We start from the raw sequence: 14,715 nt of genomic DNA on the forward strand, positions 1-14,715 counted from the left end.
GGGGACCAGATCCAGCACAAAAACTAGTGCTTCACTTCATTTTCCTGTTGAGATGTTTTAAAGTGCCTGATAGGCAAGTATATATATTTAGTTTTAAATGTTTAAAGCAGATAACAAACTACCTTAGTAAACATATATTTGTTGCAAAAAAATTTTTATATAATCAACTTTTTGCAACATAGATAATCTTGCCACAAGGGGGCAGGAGAGAATTTTCTACAATCTTTATTATATATATTATTTTAACAGCTTTGTTTCAAATTTGTGCCATTCGGACAGCGCTGGCCCCCAGCCTCTTAAGTGAGATGGGCGCACAACCCCAGAGTCGGACACGACTGGCCCGTACGGGCAGGGGTACCTTTACCGTTACCTTTATATTACCTAAGAAGTCCCTTAAAACATATTTAATGTACAAATAGTAATTAAGCACACACCAATGAATACTTCTGTAATACTCTAAAATTTAACTGATGTACATTGACTTTTGAATGGTAGTAACATTTTGCATGTTATAACAAAACAAAACAAAACCCACACACAATCAGCAGAGGTTGCTATATGAACAGACTCTAAATCTTCATGAAACAGAACATTAAGTTAACATCATTAGCTCCTCAAACATGTGGCCTTTCACAAGGACCTGATAAAGTGGTTGTTTTACGTGATGTAATGAACAAAATGGAATCCATAATCAATGGTGTATGCTATACATGTCAAGAAACAAGCTTATTCAAACAGAGAGAAGCTGTTAAAGCTACTTAGTGGATGTTTAAATGAAACAAAAAAGTATTTGTCCATGGTTGATGACTGGAAAAAGTGTGCTATGTTCATTCATAAGCCTGAGAATACATTAGCAAATGGACAAGCCTAGCATGAAAATTGGGTAAAGTCCACAGCCACATTTTAATGAGAAAGAGAGAGAAACAGGTTAAGTTATTTCCTGAGGCTAATCTGAGACACAAAATACACAAGGCTGCCTGCACCTTTCTATAGCTTAAGGAGCTATACACCAAACTATTGAATTAAACTTATTAGAATACTAGTCCCATCTTATGTGATGCACCTTACTTTTGCCCACTTTCCTGGCAAATTAATGCAAGATGGCTTCTACAGAATAATCTCTTATTGACAAGTTTAAAAGGAAAGCATCTGGTGGGTGAGGAAAAATGAAGCGTTCGCCTTCAAGCCTCTTCCAGCTCTAATGCTGAACTCATATTACAGACACAAATCTATGGGCCACAATATTAAAAAATACTGTGCACAACAGCACCCCCAAATGTTTATGAAATGGAAAAGGGATAGGTAAAAAGAAAAATGCTGTTTCAGCAGAAACTTTTAGTAAGGAGTGGAGGTTGCAATACTAGGATCTATCATCAAGACAGAAACCTATTTCATTTTTATATTGCTGTGGTTTGTATTGTCTGTTATTTTGCACAATAAATGTGATTTATATGAGGTACTAACCAGCCAGAAATTAACTTTGGCTGAATTCCAACCCTAAAGTCAGGGTTTTAATATCAAGAAGCAAAGAGAATGGCTGTGAAGGAATCAGATACAGCTGCAATTTCTGAATGAGGAACAAGACACACACACAAAAAAGATTTTACAGTGTTATTTTGTAGACACAATTCCATTAAAACCAGCCATAATGATTTTTTTACACAAGATGCCTGGGACTAGTCCACTATTGTAATCTGCACTTTGTTTTAAGGATATACAAATGGTCCTTCTTCCCTCTGCTTACCAAACAACTACAATTATTTGCCTATGTGGCAACAGCTTACAGCAGAACAAAAGCAAACAGTATTTAGCATTATGGAAACTTTAAGCAGAGCAGTATCAAAAATGGAAATGATACAGTACTGAAAAAGCAGTATGTTGCACACAAAGCAAAAAAACTACCTAGAATAATATTATCATGTCTGAATACATCCATGAAGTCTAAAGTGCTTCCGAGCAACCAAGTGAGAGTGGGCTGAAAGTTGGACCTGCCAGAATCAAATCTTTATTTCGTACAAAAGGTGGCTGGAGTGAATTCAGAGGAAACAGATCACTGTGTCTTAGTGTGCATCCAAAACTGGGCGTGCAGCCACTGTGACTCATGCACAGAACAGCTGTTTCTTGGCATATGCCTCCACCACTTTTGACATTACAATCTAATGATTTTTTTCCATCGCTCATTCCATACATTTATTGTCTTCTACAGAAACAAAGCAACAAATTATCTGCATTAAGTCTATTCTTCTGTTTCACTTGTGTATTTTGTACAGTATAAAAAACAGAAAACCTCTAGGACTTGTTATCGACCTCCAAATGAAATCACATCAGTTTCACAGTGTAATCCTAGCCCTGTATTGCTGACTGCAGGGGAGAAGTGGGGCGTAGGATGCCAACTAGGTGCTGCTCTGCTGGCCTCCACCAGCAGAGGAGGAAGAGGGGTGATGGGCTTCACCATGGCAGAGATCACAGCTGCAGCCTAACAGGTGGAAAGCTATCACTGGTGATAGTAAGTGGAAAACCCTGAAATGGGGAGATTCAGGTGACAAGCACTAGTGCCTTTGGATTCAAATCCCCATGGATCCTCCAATGGACCCAGAACTCAGGTCACTCAGCCATCAGCACAAGCATAGCAGTATGGAAGGAAGCACTGCCCTGCACTTCTGCTTCTGGTCAGTGCAAACTCACAGGGATTGTCTGCAAATTTGATGCACTGGTCCTCCAAGTCCAATGTTAACATTGCTCTGCCGGTCTGTCTTTGGCAAAAATGGTATATACAGTGGTACCTCGGGTTACATACACTTCAGGTTACATACGCTTCAGGTTACAGACTCCGCTAACCCAGAAATAGTACCTCGGGTTAAGAACTTTGCTTCAGGATGAGAACAGAAATTGTGCTCTGGAGGCGCAGCAGCAGCAGGAGGCCCCATTAGCTAAAGTGGTGCTTCAGGTTAAGAACAGTTTCAGGTTAAGAACGGACCTCCGGAACAAATTAATTACTTAACCTGAGGTACCACTGTAATAGCCTTTATGCCTTGGGGGAACAACACCACAAAGTTAAAACTGATCATAAAAAAAAAAAAAACATTTGACAACCATGGGGCATGTTTCAACTCAAAAAGCATGCTCATTTTGTGAAAATGTTGTTGGTCCAATAAACACATTGTCTGGAGGCTGGTGGGGAAGGAAATGGCAGGAATTGCCTACCCCAGCAAAATCTGGAGACAAATCATTCACTGACCCTGCAAAAATGTTGCCCAGTGGCTTCAAAAGAAGGAAAAGTATTAGAAGATTTATTTGTGTGATAACATGATTACTTTGAAAACTCTGCACAACTCCTAATCCTAAATAAGCTATGATAACATTTGTTCATTTTACCTGGATGGAGCCACGCCTACCAAATTAGGACCCAATCCCCGGAAAAGTGAGCGAGGGCCTTCCTTCTGTAAAATCATCCTGCAAAAGAAGCACACATGTAATAAAATACATATTTAGGAATACTGAAGTTATATTGAATCAAATAATTTTATTTTGAAGCACTAAACATATACAAACAGGCATATGTATACACTGCACGTTTCTACACCATAGAAACTAAACAAATGTTGGGGGCTCTTTTGTAATTTTGTACATTTTTCTTTTTTTTAAACAAGTCCCACACTCATTTGCAGGACTCTTTGTAGACAGGATCCCAGCCCAGCACAACTTCCATGCATTACATCATCCCACCCCTGTCTGACTGGGGATCTTGTCTACAAAGAGTTCTGAACTACTGTGAGCAATTACTCCCTACCACCACCTTCCATAGTTCTTCCTCCACTCTCACCCCCAGCCACACCATTCACTTCTTTTTTTCCTACATTGCATGCTGCATTGCTGCAGCCTCGCTCCTTAAGCAACAACCATTTCTGTGTATGCACTGTGCATGCAGAGAGCAGCTGCTGTTAGCATCTGTCCAACCACAGGATACTGTGGTCTTGAGGCCCACTGGTGGCCCCTAGTCCACAGTTTGAGAATGCTGACTTAACTGTTCTTGAGTCTACCCTACAATTGCTCGCATGCAGGGAACCAAGGCTAAAAGTACAGCACATAATGTCACTGCTGATTTTAATGCACTTTTATGATCGAATGGTCCTGGTGATTTTATTCTTGCACAATTGTTTAATTTTGTGTTGCTGGCTGCCCTGTGCTCCTAACTAGAAGAAAGGTGGGATACAATAATAATTTAAAATTGCAGTAGCTGAGAGCTGGGGCAGCTGCAACTGTTCTTGGATGACACATATTAGTCATATTCTAGTCTGGGTTCAGGCCTGGCCATTGGAATTAGTCTCCCTTGGTTGCCCTGAGGCATGACCTTTTTACAGAGAACAGGACAAGCTCCTGCTTCTTATGAATATTTTTTTATTATTTTTAATACCTGCTTTTAACTATTATCATTACTGCAAACTACTTGGAGGATTTTTTAATTTTTTTTAAAAAAAAACAAGTAGTACAGGCCCACCCACCCACCATCATTTAGTTCAGGGTTTCCCAAGCTTGGGTCTCCAGCTGTTTTAGGACTACAACTCCCATCATCCCTAGCTAGCAGGACCAGTGGCCAGAGATGATGGGAACTGAAGTCCAAAAACAGGTGGAGACCCAAACTTGGGAAACACTGATTTAGTTTCCATGTAGCCCCAGAAAGCCAGAAGTGGGGGAAGAGACCTGATGAGCCTCAGCAAAGCCCCACTGCTTTGCCAGCTGGCAAGCAGACCCTCCCCAGTCTGAAGTGGACATCCTCTTTAGGCTCCAGGGGAAGTCAAGGGGACAGCAGGGCTTCCTTGACCAACTCAAATGATGTGTGGGGAATCTTTTTCTGTGTGCAACAGCAGAGCTTTGTTGAGCTGACAGGCAGCTCCTCATTTCACGCAATTTCACTGATGAATGCGAGGGTTCAGAACGTAACCTCCGTGTAAACGGGAAGTCGCCTATAAATTTTTTAACTAAAAAATAAAAACTGGCCACATCAAAAAGTGCCTTTAAAGAGAAATCACATTTCCTAAGAAGTCAGCACAGAATTTGTTTAAAGCTGGATGAGAAGAGTTAGACGATACACGTATCAGGGAACAAGACACGACACTTAACATTTGGGTATTTAAATTATAACCCTTAAAATATAGTGCTCCAAGGGCACTAGGAATTCAGGATGAATTCAGGTAACTTTAGGTTCAAAGCCAAACTTGTTATCTAATCAGCATGTTGCAATATGCACCATATTATGCTTATCAATACAGATAAAGTGTCCAATAATGTCAAATTTTCTTTAAAGCACTTCTTGTTCAAACAGAAATACAGGTTAATGACATAAAAAACTAAGCAATCTACAAACAATGTTGCAAGACACATTCACTTGGAACTGTTTGAACTAATCCAAGTACCTACATTCATTTCAACACAGTGGTTTAAAGATTTAGTTTATTTATGCAGCCTGCACTAGAATAAAAATCTCGTTCTGCCTCATTCTTCTATCCAAGTGCAAGATCCGAAGTCATGTTTGAAGCATGTAGTTTTAAAAAGGATTTGCTTGTAAATTACACTGTGCCATTTGTAATCACCGCTGAGAGGTCTGAGGTATGTTGCACAGCTGGATTCCTGAATGCCAATGCATCTAAGATTCATTATGTAAGGTATGATTTTGCAATCTTAACTATGGAGTATGTCACTGCACAACACCAACAACAAACAGTACAGCAAGCAATACATGAAAGATACTGCAGGAATTGTAGTTAATTTCATTGTTACGTTTAAAACCATTTCTTAATCTTAAAAGGCAAACTTTAATTCAGGTTGAAATTGGCAAGCATGCCACCATTAAGTATCCCACAGGGTGCAGATCCTGATTCTACAACTGGGGGCGGGGGGCAAACCCCATGAGGAATACAGCAGCCTTCCAGGCACTTTAGTTGCCACTCCTTAACATTTCTCAGTCCCATAAGCACAAATAATTATTGAAGTGAGTGAAGTATGAAAGGCTCAGTACCCCACAGTTATTTATGCTTTTAGAAAACTTTAGAAAAGGCAGCATGATTGAAGACAACCCATCAGCCCATTCTCAGCACAGGAGGATGGATCCCTCTTTTCTTACAATGGATCCCTCTTCTTAAAATGACACTGTAAGACAGGTCATTATTACCTATCCATGTTGTAGATGGGATGAGGTGGCTGGGGCTGAAAAGACAGAATGCCCAAAGTAGGACTTCCTAGTTCAGCACAAATATTAGCTAAAAACAAATCTGTAAAAGCAACTACTTTGTACAAGTCGCTTACTGTCTGAGAAATACTGATGAAAATACATTTTAATCTACTTCTTCTTTATGGGTTTTCTGCCAAATGATTTCTCTGTGCTTTTCTATCAGAACCGTTTTGTCCTTTGGACTCAGATCTAAATTTGTAATCCTACTTACATAAGCACTACAGAAACATAAACTGTTCACAGTTCATATTGAAAGATGCCCGAATCATTCCATGTTATAGATCCTACAACTGCAAGCTGCAAAGAAAACTCAAGAACACAACACTGTATTCTCAAAAATTAATTAACATATTATTTCAAAAACAACAACACTTGAGTTCTTCATGCAGTGGTTGTTCGTTGTCGCACCTTAACTCAAATCAGCAGCAATCTTTCATCTGTCTGATAGCCAGACCACTTCAGATTTCTTTAAACTACGGTGAGAAACAGTTTGCAGCCTATATTACAGACTTTTCCCCTGATGCCCTCCAGACATTTTAGACAACACCTGCCTGATAAGTTACAGCCCCAAACATATAGAGGGCACCAAGCGAGGAAAGGGTGGAATAAACCAATTGCCCTGCCAAGGAGGGAGGGACACAGAACAGTCCCCACCACTATGACACTAGCTTTGCAATGGAAAACTTGTTATGCAAATGCTCGCCTAACCAACAATCTCCTCGGAACGCATTGTGTTTGATAAGTGGGACCTGAGTGTACATTAAAGGTGCCAGATGCTCACCTGTGGGGAAGGAATCCCACAATTTAGTGGCTGTCACAGAAAATGGCCACTCCTGGATTACTCCTTCCCTCATCCTCTGAGGGTGATGGAACTACCAAGAGGTAGTCTTAACACCCAAGAATGTATGTAGGAAGGAGGCAGTCATGCTCCAAACTGGGTTGACGGCCAGACAGCTGTCACACTGAAGAGATAGAATTATAATTCTGAAATATTGTTACAGAATTATGTCTAGGACCAATTGTATCTCAAGACAAGAAGCCAAAGTGCAAAGGATTGTGCAGCAGGCCATTATTATTATTTTCCATTTCAAGGACTTTGTTTACTTCAAGAAATCTAAATTTGCAAGAGCCAGAAGACAACCATTTCCGCAAATATTTAACCTTCAAAAGTGTGAATGAAATATAGATTTATAGTTAACACTAACATCCAGAGACTCCAGGGTATCCAGTATGAATTATTGTCAACCAGATATCAGTGCAAGAAGAAATGGAGAAGGCAAGACCCCTTTTGTCCATGACAAGTATATCAGAGCACAGTAATCAGACACTTTTGTTTTTTGTACCCATTAAAGATGGATCAAAATGGTGGGTTTCAGCTGGCAGGGCACATTCTTGTCTGCAAATAGGATTGCACATTGTCTTAAGTATGGGAGGTTGTGCACAAACTGTGACCTGGAGCTTACTTTCTAAAACCTGAAAACTCAAGCTCAGAAGCAACCAACTTCAAAAGAAGGTGTCATAAAGATAACAGAATAAAAGTCATTTATTGCTCGTTTTGTGATGACCCATGACAGGAATCTGTGGCACGCCCACCCTGGTAAGATGTGTCTGTCTCTCTCATTACTGGCTTTCAAGAGAAATTTAAAAACATTCCTGTTTACCTAGGCATGTTATGGCTGAAAGATATTGTTCTTGGCAACCCTGAGATAACTGGTTGAGAATGTTTTAAACTGCTTTTTATAATGTTTTAAAATTGCTTTTAGTATTTAAAAAATATTTTTTGTGACTGCTGTGTCTGCTGCCCTGGGCTCCTTCCTCTGGGAAGAAGGGTGGGATATAAAGCAAATAAATAAACAAACATAAGATATTGTGTACAGTACTCTGGTTTACCATATAACCCAAGACAGTCACATTTTTACAGTAATATCAAAATCCTGCAGAACCTCACACTGCAGATCAGAGGAGTAAAGATAAGCTAAGGAAGGCTACCTACAGCAGATGAAGTGCATCTCCAGCATGTCTTATTTGAATTTTTCCTTATATAATTTTCTCTTTTCAAGGGGCATAAGGGTATACAGTGGTACCTTGGGTTACATACACTTCAGGTTACATACGCTTCAGGTTACAGACTCTGCTAACCCAGAAATAGTGCTTCAGGTTAAGAACTTTGCTTCAGGATGAGAAAAGAAATCGGGCTCCGGCGGCGCGGCAGCAGCAGGAGGCCCCATTAGCTAAAGTGGTGCTTCAGGTTAAGAACAGTTTCAGGTTAAGAACGGACCTCCATAACAAATTAAGTTCTTAACCCAAGGTACCACTGTATAACAAAAGGGCACCTTTCAGCAGACTTAAAAACAGGAAAACTCAAGGAGGTTTGGTACTCACTTTAAGCAATGGAGAGGCCCTGGGGAAACTCTAGTTACACGATTAACACTGGCACCATTCACAGTATTCAGCTGAACTTCAGAGATGTAGAGTGTAACAGAGGAAGACTGCAGCCGTGTTTTTACAACTTCTAGTGGACATGTCAGAATTGCACCTACGGTGCCCCCACATCTGCAAAGAAGAAGAAGAAAATAGTAAGCCATCAAGGAATGTGGAATGATTACAATCAAGCAATTTTACAAGATGGTATAAGATAGCCAGGAACCATGGCAAGACTCTTGGCAAGGAATACTTCCTTCCAAAAGTAGCAAAGCTTTGATGTAGTATTGCCCTGGCGTTATGCTCTCTGTAGGCAGTGCATGCGTGTATGACATTTAACAGAGATATGCACTTCGTGTAAGAAATCCTCAGCAAATTGTTTGATAATATGGATTTCTGTATTGCTTCTGTACTGAAACAACTAAAGATTGCAACTCATTCTTTTTAAAAAAGTTCTTTGTTGACAGCTGCTTTCATAAGCATTCAGTACTTAATTTCTATCATTAGCTTAATTTGTAAATATGGCTGAATAGCTAAAGCTTCTAATATTCGTAATCAGATCTAACTCAAGTTGAAGTCGATTTCATTCTCTCAACCTTCTTTTAAGTTACCCAAGATATACAATTAGACTTTCTAGTTCAGTTGTTTAAAGTGCATCATACAATGTTCCAGTGTTTTCCTATATGATTTTGCATGTAATACGGTGCTATATTAACAGAATTACGATAGTGTTAGGGAGGGGTAGAGAGAGACTTTTAAATGCTAGTGATGAGTGATGATTGGATGAGCGTTTGAAAGGGGTTTTCAATGTTGGGGGTATGACACTTCAGAGTCAGTGGAGTGGAGAGTGGAGCTGAGAAAGGGTGTGAAAGTTGGTGGAGGTTGGGAAGCAAGGTTTGTTAGTTAAGAACTACAGGGAAAGCATTATAATAGCAATTGATGTCACTGTAATAAGATAACAATTAACAGTAAGATGTTATTACATCTGTAACAAGATAACAATTAAAATCAAATGCCTCAAGTAATCATATAAGCTTTGTTTATTATTTCTCTTTAACAAATCAGTTGTCATGTCTCTTACTTGGCTCTCTCAAAAGTGAAGTCTTTAGATAAATATTATTTGTGGTGGCAGCAAAAATAAAGACGAATGAGTGAAATACCCATCAAAAAACACCCCAGCTCATAGCTGTACATCTTATTAAGAATGAAAAAGTGGTACAGGGCTGAGTGGGGAGTGCCAGAGCATCTCAGAGAAGGAGGGGTGGAGGCTTCAACACATGAATGCAGAAAATTGCCTGCTGTGTAAATGTTTAGTTTCTTGGACTAGTTATTCTAGTAACAAACGACTGTAACTTGGCATATGTTCAAATACACCACAGCAGCACATGAAAAACTACCAGAAAATAAGCAAAAATAGAAAGTCAACAAAGCACAGTAGACATATGCAAATATTGTGCTACAAAAATAAAATGTGCACCCTTAATTTGAGGCATGTTCAATGCTATTCTTAAAATTTAGCAAGCTCTAATCCTTGAGGCCTTTGGTGCTGAAAGGGCCAACCAAATTGAAACTATAGGCTTCTCTGTTTTTCACTTGCCACCTTCCATCATGGTGAATGCTCTATAGCTTGCTGGCAAGCAACCACTGTCCCTCCCAAGCATGAAGCTGCAAAGATGGATGGGAATCATTGTGCTTGCTGCTTCCCCCAGCTTAAGTTTCAGAGGAAGGCTAGATGTTAAGTGACAAATGTGTGGCCAAGGATCCTGCTCTTTGATTTGGTGAGGGTCACTACAGGCACCTCTGCCAAGCAGTGGTCAAAGCTGCCATACTTTCTGTGCTCCCTGCCCCTTCTCCTGAAAGAAAAGGGGACTAGCTCCCTTGGTAAAGGCAATCTAAATTAAGCTGGTTGAGAAGGGGAAACAACCTGATGACCACAAATTTTGGCTTCACTATCGAGCCTAGGCAAAAACTGTGGTCCCCTAATGGTTGCAGAATGCTATCAGTCAAATGCTCTTTGCTGCTCAAGTGTCCTTCAAATTGGAATCTGCCTCCTCATGAAAACCAAGTAGATTAAATTTCTGCATTTTTAAAGAGATAACACTTATTTGTGAGCAGCACAGGAGCACTAGGCTTTTGTCATTAGGTCTGTCATTAGGTCTACAGGCGAACAGTCAAGCATAGTTAATTGAGGCATAAAGACAACAATAAACTCTCATCTAGATTACGTTTCATGCCAATGACCTAGATGTATCACTTTACCGACCCTTTCAACTATCTTGTCTTTGCACCAACACCAAAGTAGCATCAAGTAAGCTTCCAAGTTTATAAATAGAAATGAATTACAATGTGCATTTTCAAATTCATTCATGTGATTTACCCTCTGGTGAAGAGACATTCTCTCAATGATAGCAAATGATACCACGTCATGCAGCGTTTTAACATTGTTTTACTAGTTCTGACTATGGGATGCTTTTATTTACAACTACTTGTGTGATCTGTACAGAATAATGTTTCAGGATTGCCTTTGAACCCTGCCTGGGACCTATTTTTACCCTTCATTTATACCGTATTTTTCACTCTATAAGACGCACCAGACCACAAGACGCACCTAGTTTTTGGAGGTGGAAAAGAAGAACAAAAATATTCTGAATCTCAGAAGCCAGAACAGCAAGAGGGATCGCTGCACAGTGAAAGCAGCAATCCCTCTTGCTGTTCTGGCTTCTGGGATAGCTGCGCAGCCTGCATTTGCTCCATAAGACGCACACACATTTCCCCTTACTTTTTAGGAGGGAAAAAGTGAGCCTTATAGAGCAAAAAATACGGTAATCCTACTTTGTTACATTCAATTTCCCCCAAATGATCAAAATTATAGGCTGCTTGCTTAGATAAAACTTCACACTTGAATGCCACTTTAGGCAAGAACAAGCGTAAGGAAGCCTTGGGCTCTCATGCTTCCTCCTCCCCAGTGTGATTGGAAGGAGGAGGAATCTGGAAGCTTTCACTCCTCTTGTCAGTCAAACTAGGGAAGATGAAGGGAAGGGGGGGACACAAGCCAGAGATTTAACTATGCTTGCTGATGTTACCCTAGTTTAGTGTGACATCCTAATGTGGCCATTCCATACTTAAAGAAGTGATAATCTAGAACACTGCAAAACACTGTTGCCAAAGTGGGAAACATTGGACTAGGTAGTCAAATAGGTTAATCTGGTTTAATGACAGCTTCTGATGCCATTCTCTGGTGGTACAGCCTCATGAAGGGACCATATCAGAAGAACTGAAGCTGCTAGTTTCAACAACACAGAATGCACTGCTTTCTGTCTGAGCTACAAGGAACTAGAATCATTTGGTACAAAGAACTAAACACATTTTACACATATATACATATGTTTACTGCCCAGCATTTCGTACTTCAGGTACATGTTTTTGTAAAATGAATTTTCCCAAAATAAGATCTGCACACAAAAACTGAAAGCGTTCAACAGAGCTCTTAAAGAAAACAAATGTTATTTCTGTACGAATTAGTCAGACAGCCAAGTGCCTAAAATGGGACTAAAGTATCTACTCTTAACAGAACATGGGGGACTCTGTATTGAAAGATTCTTTTTTCCTACCTGGACTGTTTATTTACCAAACTTGTTACCAGAATTATAGCAAAGGAAACAACAAGTGATTTGTCTGCATCAACCTGGAAGGTCATTAAGACAAACAGGTACCAGCAGTACTGCAAACAGAATCTCGACGTATACAGCCACAAATACTTTTCATTATAGGTTGGACTCTTAATAAGCAGTCAGTTTAAAATGTTCAATAGCTCCTATTTTCTGTTATCACATATCATTAAGCTATTTTAACTGCATTAGCAAAGTATTATCTCTACAACATGAAGTGTTAATAATATTATTTGGGTTTGACTTAGCTCAGTGACCAGCACAGATAAATATATGAACTGTGCTAGCTGAACAGCTAAAGTACCTGAGCAATACCAAATGAAGAAAACAAAATAGTAAGTTCCCTTTCTCAGTTCTTTATACCTTTTCTTGCATCTAACAAAACCTTTGAAACAGATAACAGAACTCATTATGAATATCTCAGGAAACAAGCTTAACTCCCACATTTCAAGGTCAGTTTGCAGAGCTGAAACTTAAAAGATCAGTTATGCATTTATGCATAAAAAGACTCATTGGATGCACTTCTTCCTATTCTCTGCTTTACATCTCTTTTACAGAGTGCTTTACAATCTGTGTGTGTGCATACACATTGTCTCCATTATTTAGCCTGTCAATAATCAGCCAGGGTCAGGGCTAATTACTGTGAGTGGGACAGATATTATATTTAAAAAATTAATGAGTATACAAAAATGAAGGGAGAGGCTTTGAATGTCACACAGAGTAGTCATCAACCTGTGCCTCCATTTTATGTATTTTGTGTATCAAGTGAAAAGAAATCAAAGAATTACAGAATCATGGAATTGTAAACACACAAACTACTCTTATATTAGCTCTCCTTCCCATATTCTGTGTAACACTCAAAGCAGCTCTAAACAATCTGAAAGGGAAATAAAGAAAAATAATTTTATTTCCCCCCCAAGGCGCAAGGCTGGGGCGGGGGAAGCCCGAGCTTCCCCTGACCCCAGCCCCCAGAACAGGCTGCTCTCCGCAAGCCCTCCTGCGGCTTGCGCGGAGCTACCCGAAGCCCCGGCGCGACTGCTCAGTGCGCCGGGGCTTCGGGATAAGAGGCAGCGACGCGCAAGCCGGGGGAGCCCAGCGGGAACTCCCGCAGGCTCTCAAGGCTTGCGGATAGCTTTCTGAAGCCTGGAGAGGGAGAGGGGTCGGTGTGCACCGACCCCTCTCGCTCTCCAGGCTTCAGTGAAAGCCTGCATTCGCCCCATAGGACGCACACACATTTCCCCTTCATTTTTGGAGGGGGAAAAGTGCGTCCTATAGGGCGAAAAATACGGTAAATTGATTTTACGTATGTGCTGTTGCTTTAAACTATATTAATAATTTTTTTAAAAAAATGTAATTGTTTTAAAGGTTATATGTGTGTTATTATGTGGTGAATCGATTCAGGCTGCTCCATGGGAAGTGATTCATAAATGAAACAAAAAACTATCAAGCTATTGCTGGATCTATGAGAGGAGTATTCATCTATTGGTTAGTTTACATGGCCAGAAAATGTGAGTGGCTTTCCTGGATCAGGCTAGAGCTTTAATGAAACGAGAGCTATTTCTGCGAGCGATCAGTGAGATGCCATCAGACAACTAGCACAACGAACGTCAAGGAAGAGATAATCACTCTGTTTGCCCTGAAACTTCATAGTGTTATGAACATGAAGATTCCATTATTGGTTGGAGCTATAAAAGTAACCCCTCCTCATCGAGGAATTTGTTGATTAAAAAAAATGCTATCTACATCAATGGCCCATGACATGGCACCAGTGCATCATTTAGAGATGTAGATGGTGAAACATATGAGGAGGACTAAGTTTGCTGATACTTGGCAGGAAAGGTAAGGTTCGAAATGGCATTCATTTTTTAAAAATCCTAATATAAGTAAAATAAGAACAGTCAAGGCTTTGGTACTATTTTCAAGACAAACTGTGTTTTTCTGAGAAGTTAGCAATGACTCAAATAATCTGAGCCAACACCAATATTAAGCAAAACTGCATTTCTAATTTTCAGAAACCATATCAGGTTTTTCATCAACCTCAAGTGACCCTGGAAGGAAAGTCTAACAAGAATCTTATTGTGACAGTTAAGGTAATAGTTACCTATAAAGCAAAGTTAACAGACAGACCTAATGAAGAGATGTAAAAACTTTATTTTGAACATACATATTTCTAAAACTTGCAGATGGCAAGCACTATCTTAAGAGGCATTATTTCTTTAATTGGACAGCTGTGGTATGAGAGCCACAAAACCAAGTCAAAAACAGATTCATAGTTGGAATAATTGTATCATTTTTAGGAAGGAACTATAAATGATGGAATTTGGTATCAAGATTTGAGTCTTAACACTGATGGGGGTTTTTTAATTGCAGACTTGCACATACACAGAGGGGAAGGGA

General features: G+C 39.8%; 1 protein-coding gene across 2 annotated transcripts in view; it reads right to left on the reverse strand.

The window, feature by feature from the left end:
- SLC25A36 (solute carrier family 25 member 36) overlaps window positions 1-14,715 on the reverse strand; it is a 41,394-nt gene that overhangs the window by 15,675 nt on the left and 11,004 nt on the right. For both annotated transcript variants that reach the window (XM_081861744.1, XM_081861745.1), the window contains exons 2-3: window positions 8,612-8,782; window positions 3,376-3,453 (exon numbers count right to left, since the gene is read on the reverse strand). In XM_081861744.1, the coding sequence (XP_081717870.1) occupies window positions 3,376-3,453; window positions 8,612-8,782 (249 nt within the window). The remainder of the gene's footprint in view (window positions 1-3,375; window positions 3,454-8,611; window positions 8,783-14,715) is intronic.

This window comes from Podarcis erhardii, assembly GCF_964252035.2.
Source record: "Podarcis erhardii genome assembly, chromosome: 5".
Classification (NCBI taxonomy): Eukaryota; Metazoa; Chordata; class Lepidosauria; order Squamata; family Lacertidae; genus Podarcis; species Podarcis erhardii.